Consider the following 23,990-nt stretch of genomic DNA (forward strand, 5'->3'; position numbering starts at 1 on the left):
TTACATATCCCAGGATCCCATAGGATGGTGCCATGGCAGTAAAAGTGATATCGAAGTGCTTTATACTGTGCAGTGTGGATGCACCCTGTTTCTGTTATTGAATCACTTTACAAAAAAATCAGTGGGCCCATTACTATGAAAGCATGCCCAAACCAAGGGTTTTTAAAATTAGGATTGACAGCTCTTTGTGTTTAATCTGTTTTGACAACAGCACTATAGTACAAGGAAACAAAAACTCACCTCAACAAATGCTGCTAAAGTACACTCCTTTGTTTTTAATGTTGAATATATCAAAACCCTTCCTCTCTTTTCTATGCATATTTCTCGCAATATGGGACCCAGAGATATGTCCTCTCCCTGTCAATTATAATAAGCAAAGTCTTCATGCAAGATTGTTTTTCTTTCTGTGGAAGAGGTGGGGCACTTAGGCCAACTCATAGCACAATTATTGTTTTTCTCAGGTACAGACTGTTTTATCCTCTAGATCAGGTACAGAACAATTTGTCCTTTGTTTAAAAAAAAACAAAGCAAAACACTGGCTTGTCATCATGACAGTGCTGTAGACTGCATCACTTCTGGGCAAACTATTTGTTTCTTGATTTTAATGGAATGCCACAAAATGAATGAAAATCCTGGACATTAACTTGAAATTGCATCCACAATCATGCAGGAAGAACAAAAATCATGAGTTTGGTAATAATGTCGTTGTTGCTGTGTGCCTTCTAGTTGTTTCCAACTTATGGCTATCTTAAAGTGGTGAATCTGTCATGGGGTTTTCTTGGCAAGTTTCTTCGGAAGGGGTTTGGTATTGCCATCCTCTGAGGCTGAGGCCAAGGTTGCCCAATTATTATGACTGCTAAAATGTCAGAAAAGTAGTGCAAATCAGCCAGCAGATGGTGCACAAGAGGAACTATATAAATTGAATGAACTGTAAAAAGAACTGAGGAGTGTCTCTTCTGCCATGCTGCCAAATTTTTGAACTATGCTGCTTGGCAGACCACCGCAAACCTCAAATAGCAGAAACCACTGTTTTCCTAAATGCATGATGTATGGATATGAAAAATCCAAGGCAAGAACATTCTTTTTTTCCAAACCTCCCATGAACAAAATATTTTAGCTCAGTAGAACTGGACTACATGTCTTTCATGGGGGTGGAGGAGAGATGGATAGAGAATTCACACTTTTATTTTATTTTTTATTTTTATTGGCATGGTGGCTGGTTCATCTTGAGTCGGCTGCACCCACAAGATCCTTTTCAGTATCAGCAGCTGCTGAATGGAGAATGGTTTGCCTTTTATGGCTTATCACAATGTAAACTGGCTGCCAATGGAATTCACTATTAAGGTTTGATCCTCTGGCATCTGCTGGTAAAAGGACATCATCATCTGACTTTTCAGCTGAAATTTTGAAGAGTCACAGGAAGCCAAAATGATACTGGTTTAGACTAGAAGCAGAGTCTTGCAGAAATAAATTGCTCCCCAGCCAACCTAGCATGCACAAGGTAATCTGTCTCTGCCCTGATGGCCATTTCTACTTCCTTCATACAGAAAGAGTACTGTGCCTGTCTCTGAAATCCAAGAGTCTATTTGAGCACTGCTCACTGTCCCACTGCACGGCAAGGGATGCAAGAAAGAAATCCCAATGCTATCTAAGACGCTTTCCCCTTCCTGATGCCCAGTTTGTCTACCCAGCTCAACAGATCAACAATGAACAAAAATCCTCCCCTCCCATTTTGTTATTTTCAATAAAAATACAGTACATAGACAATACAAACCATTAGTACTCCTATTAGTTCTCGTAGGCATCTTCCATAGTCACAGCGGCCTACCTAGGCAATGTGTAAGTCCCAATTGCCACGAGATGAAAGTATATCCAAATGGTGTAGCTCAGTGATAGAACATCTTGTTTTGCCTACAGAAAGCCCCAGGTCCAGTCTCCCTGTCCCCATGATTCTAGCAGGACACAACCTCAAGTAGCAAGGTTAGATGTGATATGATACCAGACACCTACCTCTGGTGCAAGTTATTCAGGTCATCTTTTGAAACTGAGCTCCACACATGATGTTCAAGTGACAAAATACCTGTGACAACCAGCCCAACAAGTGCTGAGTAATCGAGCAGTGGGATATCAATGGATGCCCTGTCTATGCACCTGTGAGCCGGGAAGTTGGGTCCAACACTATGCTTAACAGCAAGGGTAAGGATAAGTCACTATCTAAATGATTTTTCTCTAGAAGTTTCACTGTGATGTCTTTAACACGTCGATCAATGAGGTCCAGAGACCACAAAAAAAAGCTTACAGTTTCTATGTTACCATTTTGCAGAGACTGGAAAAGTTACTTTTTAGATGGCAACTCTCATCACAGCTATGCTGGCTAAAGCATTTGGGGAGATGTCATCCAAAAAATAACTTTTCCAAGCTCTGTCATTTAGGAGCATATATTTGATAATCTAGATCTTGAAGGTTTCTCCCATTTTGTCAACTTTAGGATGCAGGAAACAGAAAAACTGCAAGTGTGCAGCCAAAAGAAGCAATGTCCAAACTGAAACCTCCTTGCTTGGTTTGTGACATATTTTCCAACAAGGTTCCTACCTCTTTTTTGTCTGGCACTGGGGCTGATGTTCCGGTCCCTGTTGTTAGACATTTCCAGGCTTGAGAGTTCAGATTTGTTTTCACACAAACTCATCGACTTTCTGCTGTACCTTTAGAGAACAAAAGAAATCCAGCAACTGTTTTTAGACACCAACAGAGGGGCATGAAAAGTATGTGTTGCTGCAGGCAGGGCTTCCTCAATTCATCATTACAGTGTCACTCAATTTAAAAGCCTTCCTGCCAGATTACAGCTTTTGACTGTAAAACACACTGCAAGAGGCTAAAGAGAATTTAGAAGAGATATAATATGCAAAGGAAGCTTGCTCTGATCTTTCAGATTGTTTATGTTCTTGTTTTGCAACCAACAATGGAAAATGCAAAATGGAAAGGAAATATAGTTTTTAACACGCCTTTCTCAATGTACTCCACTGAAGAACCCCAAAGTAGGGTTGCCATAATTCTCTACCACAAAACAGGACAAAATGTAGGACAAAATTTAGACCAAAATGCAGGACAATTGTAGTATAAAATTTAGCCCAAAATGTAGGACATTTAAGGTCTTCCATTTTTCTTAAATGTCCTACATTTTGGGCTAAATTTTATTCTACAATTGTCCTGCATTTTGGTCTAAATTTTGTCCTACATTTTGTCCCGGTTTGTGGTAGAGAATTATGGTAACCCTAACCCCAAGGAACATATAGTTTCCACAACTGCTGTCCCAAATGTTCTAAACCCCTTTCTTACACCAGCTTCTTTTGCTATCATTCCAAAAGGCAGGATAAAACTTTTCTTTGTCATTATGCCTTCAGTGGTTGATCTGTTATTTTTCTGCTCGATGTATTTGGTATGTTTGCTTTAGTTTTCAATTGCCTTAAATTATTTTTATATGTTAAAAAGCTTTGGGACTTTAAAAAAACCCTGAACAGTTGCATAGAAATGTGTTTTAAAGAAATACATATATTGTCTGGGCAGAAGCAGAAAAATCTAGGAGTGACAAAGTGTGTCTCACTACATGAAAACTCTGAAGGAAGTGATAATCTGGAGCAAGAAATTATAAAGGGAAGAACTTGCCTTCCTTATCCCCTGTTGCCTTAGAGGGCTACACCTCCATCACACTCCCTGAAAATTGCCTCTCTAGAGTAGTTATGCCACTTTTTTTTTTTTTACCTCCACTAAGCCATTATGGGCCTGTTCAGAGATGAAAACAGCCCAGAGGAACCCCAAAACATGATGTTTTCATCAGTGCCAGCCAAAGACATCTCAGTGGTTCAGAAGATGGAAAGATGGTGCTTCCAGGTATACAATATACAGAAGCTTTCCTGTACAATTTCTCTCTGCATCAGTCCATGGGGAGGCAGTGGTGTACATCTACTAGCATGTGTAAGTGCTGCTGTCAATCCACACACTGTGAAGTCTGTGCTACTATGTGAAACCAAATTCAAAGAATCCTTATGTTCACTTTGCTGTTAGCTAATGAGGTGCAGAAAGGAACTGAACTCCTTGGTTTCCCTACATCTGATTTGGTCACACAATCAGAAATCTCATCCTTTGGCAACTCTGAGCAACTTACATGGTACTTTCAGTTCCTTTGGCAACTAGACACCAATAAGGATGAAAGCTTATCAGTTTTATCAACATTGCCATTGGCCATGGTGGCTTGCTACAATGGGAATTAACGTCTAACACATCTGGAGAACACCAGGTTATAGTAATATCATCCTCTGCCCACAGACTACTTACTGATCTATCAGTGTTGAATTAAGTCATATACCAAGAAGGATGCATTACATGATGCTGATGTCTTTCTAGGCAGGAGCCTACAGTTATTAGTTTGGCTTACTAACCTATTTGTGCTTTCCCTTTAATTTAGCCATCTGGCATATGCAGAGGAATGAAGGCATCAGGTAGTATCTGGACACATGGAATATCCTAGCCTATCAGAAATTACAATATAGACAACAAACAATCTGAGAACATAAAACAGTTTCACTTTGCTATCCCTCTTAAATGCAGAGTTGCATGATGGTCTGTTTCAAGGCTGATGAAGGTTTTCCTTCCTTGTCTTACAGATTTCTTGACATTCCTAAAAGATCCATCTACAGAAAAGAGAACCATCTTTTTCCTTGTTCCCAATAATGTAGCTGAAATATGTGCAGAAATCTATAGTCTGCTGTGGACCTTTTGGGAATGAGGTGCTTGCTCTATCTGTGCAGGATTAACTCTGCATTTAAGAGAGGTGGCTTGGGGCATACGATTGCAATTAGTTAGGGCAGACACAAAGTCTTTAGAACAGTGAGCCTGACCCAGGCAAAGAGATTTGGAGAACTGCTTGATAAATGAAGATGAAGGGTTTAATATTTACAAGCAGCAACTGACTTCAAATTAGAACATTGCAGCTCAATCTTTGCCTATTTTAGCAGAAATTACAATACATTACAGCTGTGTCCCGCTCCTTTGTCATGAAACATTCTGACCTGCACTAGTGAAAATCTTTAAAATGGAGGCTACTGGACACTTTACATATGGAGGACAAAGTTACATAGAACCCTTCAATCAACTAGACTAAAAAGAGGGATCACATAATTTGTAATTCCTCTAATCCAGACTCTATCAACTAGATATAAAGGCCTGTTTATAAGTCACCACTCCATGTTGCAATTATTTATCTAATCTCACTCCTATGTCTTTTCTTCCACTCCTTGTTTGTTTCCTGCCTTCTTAGTTTTTAGTCTTGCAGGATCCCAAGCTTCTCTTCCTCTCCCACAAGAACAGCCTCACCTTTTTAATTAATTTTTTTTTACAGAAATAGCTCAAAACCACATGTCCATGTAACAAGATGAAAGAAGGCGTTTTGCAATGCTCCTCTCTATCTGTCATCCACGAAGATTTCTGTGGTGTTGCTGTTTAAGCTTGGCTCCTGATTGTCAACACAATAATTTTGGTTGCAGTTCAAGCATGAGTCGTCCTGGAAGGGACAATTCAGTGGATGCAATACCATCTGATTAATTAAACAAGCCACCCTCCATAGGCAGGGCACTATAGATACTGCATTTTCTCTTGCTGAATCTGATGCATCTCAAATAATGTGTTTTTCTTTCCAGATTTCAAAGGTTATATTGTATTACATCTCTTTTTTCGTTTTCTTTCAAGTCATAAGGGATTACTCCCATATACTTATAGTTTCTCCCTAGCAGGCAGACATCAAGTAAGAAAGACAGAAAGGTAAATTGCAGAAGCTGGAGTACCTGCTATGTCCTGCATTTTGGGAAAGCCAACCAGAAGTCCCTTATTTAACTCTTTTCAGTCAGCTGGTTTTGAAGTGACTGCCCCACTGTACATTTGACACATCTTGCCAGAATGGCATAATAAGATCTCACAGCTGCTATGTCAGGCTTCATTCACATTGGCACTCTGACTCTAGATTCTAAGTTAAGAACAATCCTTAAGACTGAGTCACTGTGTCATAAGATGTGGCTTCTATTTATTCACTTTGGCCCAGGTTAGTAATAGCACCACTCTTCTAGGTAGGCAATGACTGAGCTACAGCTCAACAGTCATTGACAAGTAGTGCAGGATTTGTGCACAAGTAAATAGGCTACAATTTAAGACCTTAGATTACCAGGGATTTTTAAATCTATCCACTAATCAAAAGGGTTTGTCTGTCAGGATATAGAAATCTACATGCTTGATCAGAGCCACCAAACTTTGTGTATTGCCAAAAATGAACACACCATAGTAAAATTTTGGATCCTGTCCATGTGCTATTTCAGGTGTGTCCTAAACAAATGCTTTGATTGTCTGGGCTTCTTTTTCCGTAGAATGCACATTTATGAACCAATTTCTTATTTGCACTTACTTATATACTCATTTATATACTCGTGTATAAATCTAGAAATTTTAATCAAAAAAACCAACCTGTGATCAACTTATCCATGGGTCAGTGTAAGTACTGTACCTTTACTTTTATCAATAAAGGAACCATCCGCTTCTCTGAGCAGAGTGGCAAAGGCCTTTCTGAATGCCTGGGCATGAAAATGACAGGCGTGGCTCTTTGCTGCTTTCCTTCAAAGGAGCACACAGAGAATCGAGGGGGTCAGTGGTTCTTTTAATTTATCCTGGACAGACTAAGTTCTTGCCTTTCAGCTCTCTACTCAAAGAAGGGGATGGTTCTTTTTATTATATGAGTTAATAATGTACCTTAACTTTTATCAAAAAAGGAACCATTTTCTTTTCTGAGCAGAGTGGCAACAGCCCTTTTTGAATCCCTGGGCAGGAATATGGTAGTGGCCATACCTCTCCACTGCACCTCCTGGTGCTTTCTCCTCTTCATGGAATGATCCTTGACTTACCCATGTGTCATATCAAAACATATAATTTTGGCCACAAAACCAGCCCTCGACTTATACGTGAAGTCAATTTATACACAAATATATACAGTAGGTTGACTCTTTGAATATTTTTGTGAACATTCAGGGCAAATTAGTAAACCTCAGGGTTTCCCTCCCCATGTACCTTTTATTCTACTTTGCATGGACATTGTTGTGAAATCAAGTATAAGGAATGTGCGTACTACAACATTTTTGTTTCATGCCAATAGTACGTGAAATTCTCCATATCAGTTTTGGAAACACTAGGTAAATTTTCTAGTTAATAACAATAACAACAACACAGAAATGTCTGCTAAAATAATGCAGTTATTTGGTGATGTTATGGAGTGTTATAAATGTGATATAATTCAGAGGCCGAGGCACATCTTACTCTGACACTGTGCTCCCAAGGCTATAAATGAAATATGAAAGACATTTCATTTCACACACTGATCTGAGCTGCCCCTTTGGGCACTTAGCAAAGAAAATGAGAAAAGCACCCAGAACAAAGATGCATGCCCACATAGCATAAGGAACAGTTTAGTAGAACACCATCTAAGCGAATGTTAAAGAAAAGCAATATTCACACATCCAATACTGACTTAAACAACAGTATTTTTCTGACTTCCAAAACATCAGTTCATAAACCCCTAAAAGCAGCCATATTCAGTGCACTATCTCCAGTCTGATATATGTATGTTTCTTACAGTAAAAGCAGATTGCATTATGCCCATCTTCTATAAATCCCCAATAGCAACGTACAATATAGCAGCTGTTGATCAACCCATTACCTGGAGGAATTGGAGGAATTCATTGGTGCATGATACACACTTTCAGTGATTCTTTGGTGCAGCTGGCTTGCCTCTGTGAAAGAACAGAAGAAAACTATGAATGTTTCTGAGCAGTTGCATGCACACACACACACACGAATACTTGCATAGAGGTCCTACAGCATGGCATAGTGGTTTGAGCATTGGACTATGACTCTGGATACCAGGGTTCAATTCCTTTCTCAGCCATGGAACCCACTAGGTGACCCTGGGCAAGTCACACACTCTCAGCCTCAGGGAAAGGCAATGGCAAACATCCTCTGGACAAATATTTCCTAGGAAATCCCATGAAAGGGTTACCTTAGAGTCACCACAAGTCAGAAATGACTTCAAGGCACATGCCACCACCATAGGGTGCTGAAGTGACTGGTGCAGATTTGTTTGTCCAACGTGCAAAGCAGTAGCCAGCAACTGGAGAGGGTAAGTTGGGATGATTTACTGAGTGAGATGTCCTTCAGGAAATTATCGTGTTAAATCCTGTCAGACAAAATTGATGGACTTAATTCCTATCATCAGCTGATGGCAGTGCTCTGTGGATATGTGAGGAGGGGGAAATTGCTGTCCCCGAGTCCAACCTTGGTTGTGACTCTGCATACAGACTCTGGTTCAGAAGTTATCAAATCCATACCTCCACTGGATCACTAAGAGTCTTAATCATCATGCTTTTCTTAAATCTGTAAGCCTCAAAGCACACATGTAACTCATTTTTTCCCTTCAGGGCCAGCATTATCATAACTAACTGTAATGCCATATTATTATTATTTTGTCTGAAATAGAATCATAGAATCAAAGAATCGTTCAGTTGGAAGAGACCACAAGGGCCATCCTGTCCAACTCCATGCCAAATAGCAACAGTTTTAAAACAAACTAACAATTAGCTTGTTAAATTCACTGGCTAGCTGGCTTAGTGAGTAATGAGCTATAATAGGTTTATTTTAATAAATGCACAAATGCATGTTGAAATTCAAGAGATGAAGCCTCTCCTGATTAGACAGAATATTATCGAAGGGAAACCAGAAGGCCCCCCCCCTCCTTATTGGCCTTCTGCCGGCAGGTTAAAACCTTCTTAAGCAAGCAGGTTTTTAAAAACAGAATGTTCTTAAAGGACTGACTTAAGGTGTTGTATCATTTTAAAATTTTATCTTTTCAACTGTATTTTTTATTATTTTAATAATAAGTAATCTATTTTAATATTGTAACAATTTTAATCCTGTTTTAATGTATAACTTTTTAATGTTTTTAACTGTATTGTTCTTTTAATGTTGTGAGCTGCTCTAGATCCCAGTTCTGGGAAAAGAGCGGGATATAAATATAATAATAATAATAATAATAATAATAATAATAATAATGGTTTCTGCATCAGTTGAACATCTGCCTCTTCAATTATTATGAAAGACGTGGTAGTCCTTGTCAGGACAAGGAAGACAATCCTAAGATGAAATGAAAGTCATTTCAAGTCTAAAATCATAATCACTCCCTACCTTACTTTGGCTATTATTATTATTTATTATTTTATTCATGTATATCCCACCTTTCTCCCAATAATGGGACTCAAGGCGGCTAACAACATTTTAAAGCAATAGAGATTAAAAACACTACAAAATGAAAGTGTAAAATAAACAATTAAACAATCATATATTAAACAATTAAAATATTAAAATGCATTAAAATAAAAAAATTAAAAAAAAACTATATACAGACCCTTAAAATTTTCAAAACCAGCACCACACAGTATTAAGAGACCAACCTCAACAGATGGTAAAGCCCTGGTGGCAAAGTGGTTAAATGCCTGTACTGCAGCCACTCACTCAAAACCACAAGACTGCGAATTCAAGACCAGCAAAAAGGCTCAAGCTTGACTCAGGCTTGCATCCTTCCAAGGTCGCTGAAATGAGTACCCAGATTGTTGGGGGCAAATTAGCTTACAGTTGTAAACTGCTTAGACACTGCTTAGGTCGTATGAAGCGGTATATAAATGAAGCTTGTTTTAAGGCCTGGCAGCACAAAAGTGTTTTAACCTGCTGCTGGAAGGAGAGCAAGGATGGGGCCAGCTTGGCCTCTCTGAGGCAGGAGTTCCAATGTCTGGCTATAAGCATCCACTGCTTACTAAAGACTGATTACTGTGGTGTGTAGAAGGGTATTTTTCACTGATTTCTGCACCTCAATAAGTGTAAATGCTGAGCCATTGCAACATTATCTACACCAGGGGCTTCTGATTGTCCAGATTAGGTTGGATCTAGAGACAGCATAGCCAATGGTCAAAGCTGATGGAAATTAGAAACCAGCATCATCTGGAGAGCTACAGGTCCTCCACCCTTGATTTAAACCAGCCTTCCTAAACCTAGTGACCCTTAGATATGCTGGACTACAATCCTATCAATGGCTTCACCACAACCATTAGGTAATAGGAACTGTGGGTCCAACAAATATGGAATGTGTAAGTATGGAGAAAGTGATCTACCCAGGGGAAAGAAAAGGAACGAGATGAGCATGCCTGATTTGTCCTGAGTATAGATACCATAGGAAACCTCTTGTCTTCTTAAAAGGGATGCCCCACCCCTCTGAGAAAAGCCCTGTTCCTGTGGGAAAAAAATGCAGCAGCTGATCAGGAAAGATGCAATCAGCAGACAGCAAAAGAAAGGAGAGGAGTAGCTTTCCTCCTCCCACTCACACTTTTTGGCTGCTACCACTTGCTGGAACTATAAGCATCAAGATCTGACTTATTTCATATTTCTCTTCGACGTGCAAGGCTTGGTTTTGTTACTGTTTTGTGCCTCTGGCAGTGCAAGTATATCCTCAGTAACCAAACATGTTTTTCCCACTTTTCAACACTGATGATTGCATTTAATGCCTAGCTAACATTCTGGGAGAAGAATTTTGCTACTTTTCTGCAGGGCAATATGGGGAAACCAGCCAGGCAATGAGTAGGCACTGTTCTTCCCCTCCCTTTCTCTCACCTCAATGGGAACAGAAAGGGAGGAACACCAGCCTATAAATGTAAAATGTGTATGCCCAAAATATTCTGACATTCTATCCAGCAAGCTGCTGCGCAAAATAAATTTATATGCTTGGATTTTACAATCACAGGCATAACCTGCATTGATATCCAAAGACATTGAAGGCTGGGCAGCAATTCTGCATGAGTAAGGAGGATCCTAGGCTGCAATATACTCTCAGAGGAGTAAGATTATGACTGTGCCTTACATTTACACCAAACTGTTCCTACTACTTGGTCTCTTACCTCGGCAAGCTTCTAGTTGTCCTGTCAGGACTTTTCTAATCTCAGAGACCCAAGTGTTTTTCAATTCCACAGATGCAGCCTGAAAAAACAGGACAGATAGAAAAATCGCATGATATCCAGCCAGACACCTTAAATGTCCTCTAACGGTATTCCTGAATAGTAGCAGCTGGTAGATCTTAAGTCAGTAGATCAATGAATCCACTCCAGAATTTAGCGCAACCTTTAAAGGAGATATCCAGGGTACTGAATCTCTTCTAAGGACGGTACCTTGGACAGCACCTTTAACATTAAAATAAAGCCCAGAACATATTCCCCATCCTACTCACACCTGAGACACCAGCTGCCACTGTTCCTGCAACAAGAGGTCTACAGTCTGTCCAAGATTTCTCTGATTTCTTATCCTACTATTCAAAGAAACTTAGAAAAAGTTACTTTCTTGGATTACAACTCCTAGAATCCCCTAAACAACATGGCTAGTGGCCAGAATGTGTGGGGGAATTCTCAGAAGACTGAACCATATAAACCCACTGAGTGACCTTGGGCAAGTTACATTCTCTCATCCTCAGAAGAAGGCAATGGCAAACTCCCTGAACAAATCTTGCCAAGAAAATCCTGTGATAGTTATGCCTTAGGGTCACCATAGGTCGGGAACGACCTGAAGGCAAATAAGTAAGGAAAAATACAGCAAAGCAGAGCCCATCTTTTAACAAGAAGGGGGCAAAGTGTGGTCCCTCCTGAGGATGCAACACAACAGAAATTATTTTTCTTTTCTTTTTTGTTCCAAAATTCCTCTTGGACCATTTTAGTAACCCCTTTTAAAAACAAAAACAGGAAGTGATTTTGGATTACTTCCTGTTATTTTTTTAAAAAAGACCCTCCTGTGCCTAAAATGGCCTGGGGCTCACACCCACTAGCAGAACTGCAAAGTAATTTAGGGCACAAATTTTGATTTTTTTGCAGTGGATGTAGTGGTGGTGGGATGTGTGGCCCTCCCAAGACTCATGGGAGGGCTAACCTCCAACTTTCTCACCCTTGTTGTAACAGGTTAAAATGCATACTCATCAAAATCATTTGTCTGTACATAATTACAGTACAATGGGCCCTTGGTTTCCACTGGCTCCATGTTTGGTTCCAGGAACCCAAGTGGATACCAAAATCTGTGGATGCTCAAGTCCCATTAAATATAATGGCATAATAAAATGGTGTCCCTTATATAAAATGGGAAAATCAAGGCTTGCTATTTGGAATTTATATATTTTAAAATATTTGCAAGCCATGGGTAGTTGAATATGTAGATAAGAAATCCGTGGATGCAGAGGGCTCCTGTATCTATAGCTCTGCATAAGTGCTAATTTTTCCATCACAAACATTAAACTCCACCTAGAAAAAGATAAAGGGAGGGTAGCAGGATCCAGCAGCTATGGGACAGGTTAAACCTTTGTTTTTTTTCCACCTGCAGCTTCCTCACTGCAAATGTCTCCCTGGTTGCATATTACGAAAGAGAAACATTTTGTTCTACCCTAAGAGAACAGCACTAATATAGATATAAATTCACACTTCTTAGTCATGCTCAGAATGGGGATATTTTGAAATTGTCCCTGGACAGAAAGTTTAAATGTAGGACATGTCCTGGGAAAAGAGGACAACTGGTCACCCTGGCCTAATGGGTCAAAATAACTTTGCTGGCTTTAGTTGATTTAGAGAAGAACCATTTGTTGCTCAGTCTCAGACAAGTAAATATATTGGGTTAGCCCCAACAGCTTGCCTGCCTAAAGTCATGGGTTGAGTTTGTAGCTGTGACAATCTTTGAATGAGGAACCACCAAACTGTCATCCCACTATCCTCTTTTTAATGTCTTATGACTTACAAACCAAGTGTTTTTCTGATGGAAGGAAGCAAAGTATCATTCCACATTAAGTTTCTCTTTCACCCACTCTGTCATCCCTCAGCGATGGTGCCAAATGAATTTAATAGCATCTAGAGGATTACTGGGACAAGGGGAAGTGGAAAATGTGAAAAATCATGACTTTCAATACCTGAATAATATAGACCTCTTCTCTGCCGTTGTACCAGATCTCAAATTTCTTATGATCACCTTTGACGTTTTCAGTAATACCAACAGTGCTCATCTGTTTAAAAGAAAATCTTGAATGTAGAACTTGATATCTTTACAATGAGTATCCCATTCATTTTAGTTCACATGAAAACATTGCAACACCCAGCAATTTCTTTATAGGCCAAACTTTCAGCTTTCAACGGTATTGTGGAAATGTTATTTTGGATTTTGTGGCCATCCAGATGTTGACAGGATCCTCTAAACCTTCATTAGCATAATTGTGAGGAATAATGGGAGGTTCAAAGGGATATACATTTTACTGTTATCCAAGATCTGGAGAGCCCCAGTTTTATCATTTATTTTTGTTGAATACACAGAAGTATTGTTATACCGGAAATAAAAATGAATAGATTGTGAATCCAAGGGCTCACTTTGTGGGCTAAAACGTAACAGAACCATTCAGATATGAAAATAATTGTGCAGACATATAAACTAGAGGTCCACAAATATTGGCTTGCCTTTCTAACCAGCATTTGTTTGAAACCTCTCCCCTTCCCCACTAAGACGTCCTCTAGCATGCATAAAGGATTTTGAAAAGAGGCAAAGAGTTATAACACTTCTATTATCTTGCTTAGTGTAAATGAGACTAGTCCTTTCAAATACAGCTCTCAGAATACATGAGAGAGGGACAGAAATATTTGCATTTCTACTGAGGTTTGGAGAAGAAATGCCAGAGGGCTAGAAGTTCTTGGCTCTGAACTTGTTAGCCCCTGATGGGTTTGACCTGTATATACTAAAATAGCAAGTTTCTCTCTATGGAGTTAGACTACCTCATCTACCTGAGTAATATCTGCCCTCACTAGCAAGTCTCAGACCATTTCATATATTATGCAGCACTGTATTTTCCAACAAATGGACATTCAAGAAGGAACTGCTGCAAATCTTAACTCTTGAGAAGTATGTCTGCATGATACACAGACTTGAACACAATTGTTTGTTGTATTTTTGAACAGTACATTTTGAGGTGTGTATCTGTGGAAATCAATATGCACCGTTCCTCAGTTACATATCTCTCTAAGCTTTGCATACTCAGATCTTTGCCAGAAAGTGCACATAAGATGACACAAGTGCACAGCTGGTGCATTACCATTAAGCTGTAGGCTCTCCCTATTAGGTCAGTGTGTCTCTAGATCAAACTGGAAGGTGTCGACTTGCGCAGCAGTCACAAAGATTTATGGTTGGACGCAAACCAGCCAAAATAAAATTGCATTAAAGATAACTTCCCCAAATTATGGGACTGATTCAGTGTGACTCTCCTTATCATTGTGCTAGATTAAGTAAATAACTCTATCCCAAGAAGATCTCACCGTTCCTTACTCTCTTTAGAATGTTATCTATTGATCATGATTCAGGTCTTGTTTTAGCAAGTCAGACTGCTCATGAATTTGGAAACCATTTCACTGTGATTATGAAAAGATTTAAAATGCAAGTTGCCAGACAATATTGTTAGACAAGTTACATAAGATAATGTGGTGTAAGTTACACATGGTGATGTTGAAAGACTCCAGGATGAAAGCCACAATATCTGTTTAGTTCCTTAACTCTACATTTTGCTGTTTTGAATGGCCACGGTTTCCTCACTTAAAAGTCACCCAAACTACAAGCTGGGAAATACCACATTAAAAGCAGTAACGCCAAAACAGGAGGAGAATAGAGTTACAAACCAGATAAGTAAAAATAAGTTGCAGAATTGTACTTCATAACTTTTAAGTACATTTTCTAGTTCAGATCAGAGATGGGAAATTTAACTTTTTAAGATTATACTGCTCAGAACATTCCACATCCATCGCTTGACCACTGCTTTTCACAATGTTTAAAAAGTGCTCCCAGAACTACAACATTTGCCACTGAAAAGAGGAAGGAAGTTTGCAAATAATTTAAGCCAGGCTTTCCTAGCCACATTAGCATGCCTCATGAAAGACAGGGAATCAAAGACATCTTGAAACTGCCAAAAGAGCAAAATCACATGAGAGCTGAGACTATGGCCCCATCACAAAATTTAGGGTGAGACTAGATTAAGTTGTCATCCCACATCTCCTGGTTTCATATGTTGGTTGGAAAGCCACATGGACAAGTGTAAAGCTCATATCTTCTTAGATGTCCCCGTGCTAGTAACCAAAGGAGAGAAAGGGTTCTTCCAGAAAAGCAAAATCAGCTCTCCTTGACTAATGGGTTGTACAATGAGGTGAGGACCAGCTAACTGATCTTGGTAGTACTTGGGGATGGCAACTGCTAACAATCTAAGCATCACATGAGGATGACTGGTTTGTTACAAACTTTCAGGCTCCAATGTAAGCACAGCATTTAGGTTATACACATGGAATGAGTAGCCAAACCAGTTCCTCAGGACAGTGAATAGGGAACAGTTCCCGGACCTTCACCCTAATTTTTGCTACCAATTAATCTCCACACTGTTGTTTTAAATAAAGATTGTAGCAGTATTTTTATCCAATATCTGTGTCCACCTCTTCACTGTTTTGCCACAAATTCACTTTCTAAGGCTACTTTCTATCATTGTAGAAATTGTGAAACAGCAGCTTTTATATCTGCTCTTCAAACAACTCTACATGATTTTTGGTGGGGAAGAGACTGTGATTCCCCCACTGCTTTTCTCCCAAATAGCAGGCTTGAAGAAACATATACTGAAAATCTGTGCTGTGTTTATGAATGAACATTCTTGAACTCCTTGGGTAAGTAGAGGAGCAAGAGTGCTCTTCCCCAAGAGATGGAAGGGTAAGGCCATTTCTTGATCTCCTGCTTTTCAACTGTCAGAGAAGGAAAACACCTTTTGCATTTCTCCAGCTTCTAAAATGTTCTTAAAATGCGTATCTGAATAATTCAGACCAGCATTTCAGAATATAAGAGCAAGAAGTGATACATTTTCTTGGACTCCTTGGCACAAATGAGCATATCACACACATATTTTTGATTGGCAGACAAGAAAGTATTCAGAAAGCTTGCTAAAGAATGTTATACTTCTTAGGGGAGTGGGAATGTATTGCTTAATGATCTAGACCAGAAGTGGTAAACTGTTCTTGGCACAAGGGCTGGAATGCTACTGGAAAATTCCTTCCATGGATGGAAAAGCAAAACTTTTTAAAACTAAATTGTTCCATTATTCATTACAATGTGTAAAAACTAGCCCAATTTCATTACTCGTTATAATGATGATAAAAGAAAGAAGATATTGATAGTATGAGGAACAAGAATAAAGCCATACACAACTGGTAAAGGAAATTAATTTAACTTGTGTATGAGCAATCTGAGTGGTATTTTTCTTTTTATCTCCCTCCCTGGTTTTTATGTTCAAACACAATTTAATTAAATTTACTACATTAAATAATGAAGAAATCGGCACATAATATATAATTTTTTTTGTACAAGGTGAATATATAGAAAATCACTATAGAAAACTATTGAGTAATCAAGGGGAAGGGCTGGAAAGGACCACTTAGTTTACAACAAAGATAACTTTTTTGTCTTTTTTTTTTTATGTTTGGTCTATGCTGTTTGTTTTATGGATTTTTTTAAAAAAACATTAAAACAAAATAAAAATATTTTTAAAAATAATGATGAAAACAAGTAACTTATTACATTATCTGCTGCACTATTTGTTACTTTTCTATTACTTTTTAAAAACCACAACCTTAATATTGATAAGAGAATGGCACAAAACTTGACAAATTCCTGTGAAGATGCCTATAAAATGTCTGTTAAAAGTAACCTATGAAAATACACACACTCTCATACACAACATTAAGACACACATCCATGTACTGGACAATGTGGGATGGGGAAATTGCATTCCCATGATCTTGAAGTGCCACATGTCCATTGAACTAGCCTCACTTTTTCTAAGGGCTAAGTAGAGCTCTGGGGAACTGCAACAAAGGAAGGGGCAGAAACTCAGCCAGATTTCAGCAAACTCACCAGCAATGTCTTACAAAGTGTAACCAACCTTTGGGCCAGAGGTTCCCAATCTCTGAACTAGAAAATTCTTTCCCCTACCTTCAGAATGTGACAAGGACTATGGCAGTAGAAGGGACAATAAGTTGTAGAAAGTTCACACATCAAGAGACGCAAAGAGAAAATTGGATGGAGGCATAAAATTGTGAATTTAGTTGAACTGTAAGCTGCTTGTGGGCATGGTGCTGGGGAAAGATTGGTGTGCTGGAAGTCTGGAGATGAGATCAGAAATCTTGCTGCTGCTTGTATCTACTCACAGATAATACCAATCTTACATTCAAAGTGTCCTTACACAAAGGATGAAGAATTTTTCACTTGCAACCTTCTGCAGGGAGAAGCAGGTGCATGTTTATACCACTTTCCTTGCAATGGTATTTCCTGCAGCTGGTTCAAATTTGTTGATAGCCTCACTGAATCCTGCTTTTCTTCTCTTCCACCATAACTAACCACTTACCTTCAAAGAATTTTTAAAGCTGTATGACGGAGACTTCTCATGGCCATCTGTATTTTCTTCCCGCTTCTTGCAAAACAGTAAGATTTTTGCATAAAGGAAGAGATGCCTCTGCATTGGCTTGAACCTGGCCAAATCTTTTACTTTGTTGTGTCCCTTCTTATGGTCTGTCCAAACATTAAAGGAGCCCTGCAGGAGCAATTTACCAAGCTCATGCACATCTCCCTGTAGAAAGACATAAGAGAGAGAAAGGAAGCCTACATCAAGCTTCTAGTTCTCATTGGCCCAGTTTCTTCCTATCAATCTTAGATTCAATTCTTTCCTCAGTGTTAATATTCAGTTTCCATTTTCCACAAAAACAACTGTAATGGTTTGTTCAAAATAACCCTGCAGGTCTTCTTCCAATATTGTGGTTAAAATGTCTTTAATCTATCTGTTCTCAATGTAACCTGTTATCTGTTAAAATTTTGTAATTATTATCAGTGTATACTGGAGTTTGAAATCAGTTATTTTTTTGAACTAGAAACCTCATTCAGGGGGAGCTGAGATGGGACAAAAAATGCATAGGCAATGGGCAAAAATGATTAATTTCTTCTTGTGCCCTCTAGACTTGAAAGGAGCTTAAGCCTTCTCTACTCCCTAAAACATGTCTTTACTGAGTCCAGGATGAAAATAATACTGCAGACTAAGCCTTGCTGTGTGTTTAGCTGTCATTCTCTTCTGGAACTAAAAGGTAAAGAGAATTGACTAGCTTTCAGCCAGAAATCCTACAGAACTATGGGTTTTCTAAAAATTTGAGAGAGAGCAGGAATCTGCTGAAATGTTAATTGCTCTGATCAGAGTCTGCTGAAGTTCCTTTTCAAACTTCAGGTCCCAGACCTCCCTCTGCCCACTGCCATAGCTGGCTAGGAAGTTTGAAACTGCAACTCCCCCCCCCCCCCCAAAGGAGCTTCTCCAAACTCTTGCTGTGAACCTTGATCTTATGCTCAGCTGAATACATCTATAAATAAACCTTATATCATTGAAATGCCATCAGTTTTCAATGAGTTCCTCTTAAAGAAATGGATCCCAGGGTAAAATTTTGGAACCTCTGCATTTCTACATGCTCAGAAGTGGGGTGCTCAGGTGTAACAACAAAGAACATTCCTAGAGCTACCACTCAAAAGACACTGCAGCTATTTCATCTTGCTTTCCTTAAAAGAATTATTTTGTAAGACGATTAGGAAAACAAAAGACAAAAAAAAGCAGTGGAAAATTACATGAGGGCTACAAGTTAAAAACACATCATCTGGATGTGTTTGAGGCAAGACACTTCACCTAAAAGCCTCATCCAGAAGCCCCTGAAGAGTTTTGTGGTACTTCAAACAAATGTATTTAATGGAACAGGCTTTTGTAGAGTAGAATCACAGAGCTGGAAGAGACCCCAAGGACCATCCAGTCCTGCCATCCTGGAATACATGATCAAAGCATCCCTGACAGATGGTCATGCACCCTCTGTTTGAAAACGTCCAAAGGAGGAGACTCTGCTACACTCCAAGGCAGCATATTCCATTGTCAAACAGTTCTTACCATCTTTCTAATGTTTAAGTGGAATCCCTTTTCCTGTAGCTTGAATCCACTGTTCCATGTTCTATTTTCTAGAGCAGCAGAAAACAAGCTTGCACTATTCTCAGTAATGATGTCCCTTCAAATATTTAAACATGGCTATCATGTCACCCCTTAACCTTCTCTTCTCCGGGCCAAACATACCCACCTCCCTAAGCGGCTTGTCATAGGGCATGGTTTCCAGACCTTTCACTACTTTGGACACCCTTCTCTGGACATGCTCCAGCTTGTCCACATCATTCCTGAATTGTGGTGACCAGAAATGGACACAGTATTCCAGATACAGTCTGACCAAAGCAGAATAGTGGGAGTTTCCCTCGATCTAGACAATATGTTCCTATTGATGCAGCCTAGAACTGCATTGGCCTTTTTAGCTGTTGCATTATATTACTAACTCATCTTCAGTCTGTCATCCACTAAGACTCTTAGATCCCTTTTGCATGTACTGCTGTCAGGCTTGGTGTTGCCCATCCTTGATAGACATCCAAGGACTTTTAATCAATAAATCATTCATCTATTAAGCACCTTGAGACATGTCTCTAGTTTCTCCTGTGGGTTTTATTGTGTGCTCCCCAGTTTTTGCTTCCTTAGACTTCACCATGTTGCAAGCATCTTTGCTGTTCATATTCAGAAACTTCACTGAACTGTAAATGCTTCCTGTTATTTAGCATGAATGGAATGTTGAGCTGATGAAGAAAAATAGTGTTATCAAACTGGCCAAGGTCCTTGGACTGTTGCCTACAAATATGGAATTTCTGTCACATAACTTAAAGGTAAATTGGATTGTCTTAGCCTTCTGCTAGTAAAATGATAAAAAAGCAGGAGCTAAACAGCTTTTTAATACAGATGATCCAAAATAGGTAAAACAGCTATCACATATGGGTTAGAAACAAATTATTATTTTCATTAAATTGGTTTAAATGAAGTGCTTCTTTCCACTCTTGCACCGAGCTCTCCTTGGATGAGTGATGTAGTGCCTACAGACATTCTCCATACAGCAAAGAGATCGGTGAGTCATAGAATTCTGAAAAAGAATTGGGTCAGCTTGTCTGAGGGGAAAAAGTTCACAGAAGTCTGATCTGTAGCTTTCAGGATGAATTGCAAATAGGGAAGTATAAAGAATAGAGGAAGTACAGATAGGAAAAAAATGATAACATTACACACAATACTGATTTTTTTTTCTTTTGAACTCAAACATGCCTCTTCTGCCTATTCCAATGAATGTCTTCATTCACCTCAAAACCTGGTAAGCCTATTATTTTTAGACAGCAATAGAATGAAGTGCCTGAGAGAGTGGTGGGTTCTCCTTTGGAGCTTTTAAACAGAGCTTGTAGCTTTTGGGAGTGCTTTAGCTGTGTATTCTCACAGGGAGTTGGACTAGGTCCCTTCCTATTCTACAACTCTATTCTCTTCCACGTACTGTATATACTCATGCTTAAATCTAGAAATTTTAGTAAAAAAATTGACTCCCCAAAATCTGAGTCAACCTATGCATGGGTCAATATAAGTACTGTTCTTTAACTCTTATTAAAAAAGGAACCATCCCTTGGTGAAAGTCAAGAGTGAAAACCGTCCTAGAAGCACTGGCCTCTATCCAGCCTCTAGGGTGAGAACAAACAGTTATTATGCCTGCTGGAACTTTGTAAGATCTTTGGCATTGTTTTCCTTTGCTTCATCCTTTAGATCCTTTGTTAGATGCCCCTAAGTTTTATCTTCAACTTATCCAGGAGTCATATCAAAATCAATAATTTTGGGCCCAAAACCTGCCTGCCCTCAACTTGTATATGAGGTCAATTTATAATGAAGTATATATTATAGCGTTGCCTCCCATCTCTGTGTTTCTGGAAGGAGCTGAAAATACATCCACAACACTTTTTTTTCTTGGGAAGGGTATAGCTCAGTGGGAGAACTAATGTTCTGCATGCAGAGATGGGGACAAAACCACATGGAGAGTCATAAGCAAGATGTGTGTGCCTCCAAGTTGCCTGTTGACTTATAGCGACCCCATGGATTTCATAGGGTTTTTTAAGGCCAAGAACACTCAGAAGGAGTTTTGCTACTTAATTCCTCTGAAATATACCCTACAGCTCCTGGTATTTGTTGGTAGTTTTCTATCCAAATACTAACCAGGGTGGACCCTGCTTAGCTTCCAAAATGAAGATCTGGTGCCTTTAGGGTATTTACTTGGGGCTTTTTCACATTTTAAAAAAATTGTTGTGAAACAACATTGAACTTGGGGCTTTATTACAGTTTTTAAAAAAATAGTGTGGAACAGCACTTTCCCCACAATTATTCTAACTACAAGAGGGTTTGCTATTTTCATATTCTTTATTAGGATTTACTTCATTTGCTTTGTTTTTCAGTACATTTCCTTCATATTTGCTGCCTCTGTGTTCCTCCCTCCTCTGCCTCGGCCCACTCCACCAACACATCAGTTCACCTGTGGCATAAATGCTGTCTTGCTTGCAGTGCTGGGCATGTGCCTTCCAGTTTCTCTGCCTTTGTTCTCTGCCCTTTCCCTGAGATGGCATTGTAGGATAACAGAAAAACAAATGTTTCAGCAGTATTTTGCAATGCCTTCACAGAATGTGTTTTCTTTTTTAAAAATAATAATGTATCTTCAAAGGAAATGTTGTGTCACCTCAAACACCCATCCTCCACAAAATACTATGGAGTTTGTTATTGAAAAACAGAACTTTCCTTTCCTTTCCTTTCATGTCAGAAAGAGAAAACAAATGTTTCACTGATCTTTTGCAAGGCTCATATGATTTTTGTCCTTCAGATAACTTGTTCCCTAATCAGATCATCTGGGGCCTAGTAAGCAAAAGAGCCAATAAGATTCCAAGAAACAGCTGGGTCTGAAGACTATCAGTTGATGCAATACTCTATGACTTGCTTATTACCTACCTCATAACCTGTAATTGCTATCTGGTGCATTGAGTCATTAGCGGACTTGATGATATCAAGCACGGTGGCCAGAGCTTCTTCTAGTTCAGCAGTACCTTCTGAATTCTTGCTGCATTTTAACATTTCCTAATTTTAAGAAAAAGGAGACATAATACAAACTCCATGTTAGAAGACTTGTTTAATGTTTTCCATTGTGGAAGCATACTTAAGAACACTTCTGTGGCAAAAAAATTTTTACATCCTTCTGAAGTACCAGCCATGGAACCAGCCATTCTCACATAAGCCCTGTAGTTAGCTGCTTGTTAAATTATGTGCCTGTGTTTTCTTGTGAAAATGTTAGCAAAATATTACCACACTGGTACCTGATCAGAAATCCAGGGACACAGATGAGTTGCTAAGACTTTTGTTACCCCTTGGCAAGATGATATAGACAATTAAGTGATTACAGTCACACTACTGTATAGCAGTCAATTATTAGAGTTTGGTGTTCTTCAGGACTGGTAGCCAACCTTTGTTTACTTTCAGGGTTTCTTCTTTCCTGTTGAAGTTGTCCAGGTGTTTGTGGATTTCAATGGCTTCCATGTACATCAGGGGTAGGCAACCCTTTTGAGCCAGGGGCCGGGTTGCTGTCCCTCAGACAACTGGGGGGCCGAAGCCAAAAAATAAATAATTAAATAATTAAAAAAAATTTTAATAAATAAACAAACCGGGACAAATGTAGGACAAAATTTTCAAATGGAGGGCACTTTTTAAATAAAAAATGGAGGACATGCGGAAAAATGTGCTGATTTTTTTTAAAAAAATTAAGATAAATGCATGTTTCTGAGGCTTCTATAGACAATTGCCCCACCATGCCCCTCGTGTGAGACGCCAAAGGCCCCGGTGGCAATCGGCGGCAGGACCAGGCTGGGGCCGGTCCCAAGGCCTTGGCGCGGCCGCATCTCGGCCCTCGGTCCGCAGGTTGCCTACCCCTGATGTACATTCTGACCTGGTAGTTGCTGCCATGGTCCACAATTTCACTGTTTTCAAATAGCATTCTATGCCCAGGTCTACATAGAGACCACTAAATTCAGTGTTCAAACATAAATCAAAGAACACAAGAGATATTGCAGACTGAGCCAGCCAGAAAAATCGGCAGTAGCAGAACACGTCATAAACCAACCAGGATGCAGCCACACAGTCCAGAAAACCCACAGAAAACTATGGACGTTGGCCTTGAAGGCCTTCAACTTCAAATCAAACAAGAATTTAAGATACCAAATCTAAAAAAAATTGTAATCTATTGTTTGAACCAGACCCATAGGTTGGTTGCACTTAAGGGTAACATACATCCGATTCCCAGTTATAAGGGCCAACAGGATCCTTCTTTACTCTTGCTACATTCCCTATTTTCCTAATATACTCGAGAAAAACAACAACTAGATTTTAACAAGAATCCTGCAAAGCTGTTGCTAGATAGTCTATTTCTCCTTTTGTCTTCTTCCACTATATCATCAAATGTGAGATGAGACCACCACAACACATTTCATTGCTGTGTTCTGTCAACCAATTACATGAGGTGAGGGCAAGAAAAAAAAAACCCAGCATGTTGACATCCATCATAGCTTGTGCAACTAGATTACTGAATTAGAGATATGGATCAGCAACAGCTCCAAACGTCTTGTGATGTCTGTATGTGGCTCTCATAATCTATATTAATTACAGTGATAAAAAAGAAGCAAGATGTCTCATGATAGCATGTATTTGCGAGAGAATGCAATTGTTAGCAAGTCTGCCTTTGAATATGTGTCCTTAAGACCTACAGAACAGAGAGTGTAGTTTCTACTTCCAGAAATTACACCACACACTATGGTAACAGAATGCTGGACTAGATAAATCTGTAGCTTGATCCAACAGGATTCCTCTTATGTGCTTA

The 23,990-nt window shown here is 39.2% G+C and overlaps 1 protein-coding gene across 1 annotated transcript in view; it reads right to left on the reverse strand.

Annotated features, from left to right (window-relative positions):
• Window positions 1–23,990, reverse strand: part of MCF2L2 (MCF.2 cell line derived transforming sequence-like 2) — a 211,001-nt gene that overhangs the window by 20,665 nt on the left and 166,346 nt on the right. The window contains exons 16-21 of the mRNA XM_042457103.1: window positions 22,076–22,201; window positions 17,567–17,788; window positions 13,067–13,159; window positions 11,031–11,109; window positions 7,751–7,823; window positions 2,593–2,702 (exon numbers count right to left, since the gene is read on the reverse strand). Of these exons, the coding sequence (XP_042313037.1) occupies window positions 2,593–2,702; window positions 7,751–7,823; window positions 11,031–11,109; window positions 13,067–13,159; window positions 17,567–17,788; window positions 22,076–22,201 (703 nt within the window). The remainder of the gene's footprint in view (window positions 1–2,592; window positions 2,703–7,750; window positions 7,824–11,030; window positions 11,110–13,066; window positions 13,160–17,566; window positions 17,789–22,075; window positions 22,202–23,990) is intronic.

Source organism: Sceloporus undulatus, chromosome 3, assembly GCF_019175285.1.
Source record: "Sceloporus undulatus isolate JIND9_A2432 ecotype Alabama chromosome 3, SceUnd_v1.1, whole genome shotgun sequence".
Lineage (NCBI taxonomy): Eukaryota > Metazoa > Chordata > Lepidosauria > Squamata > Phrynosomatidae > Sceloporus > Sceloporus undulatus.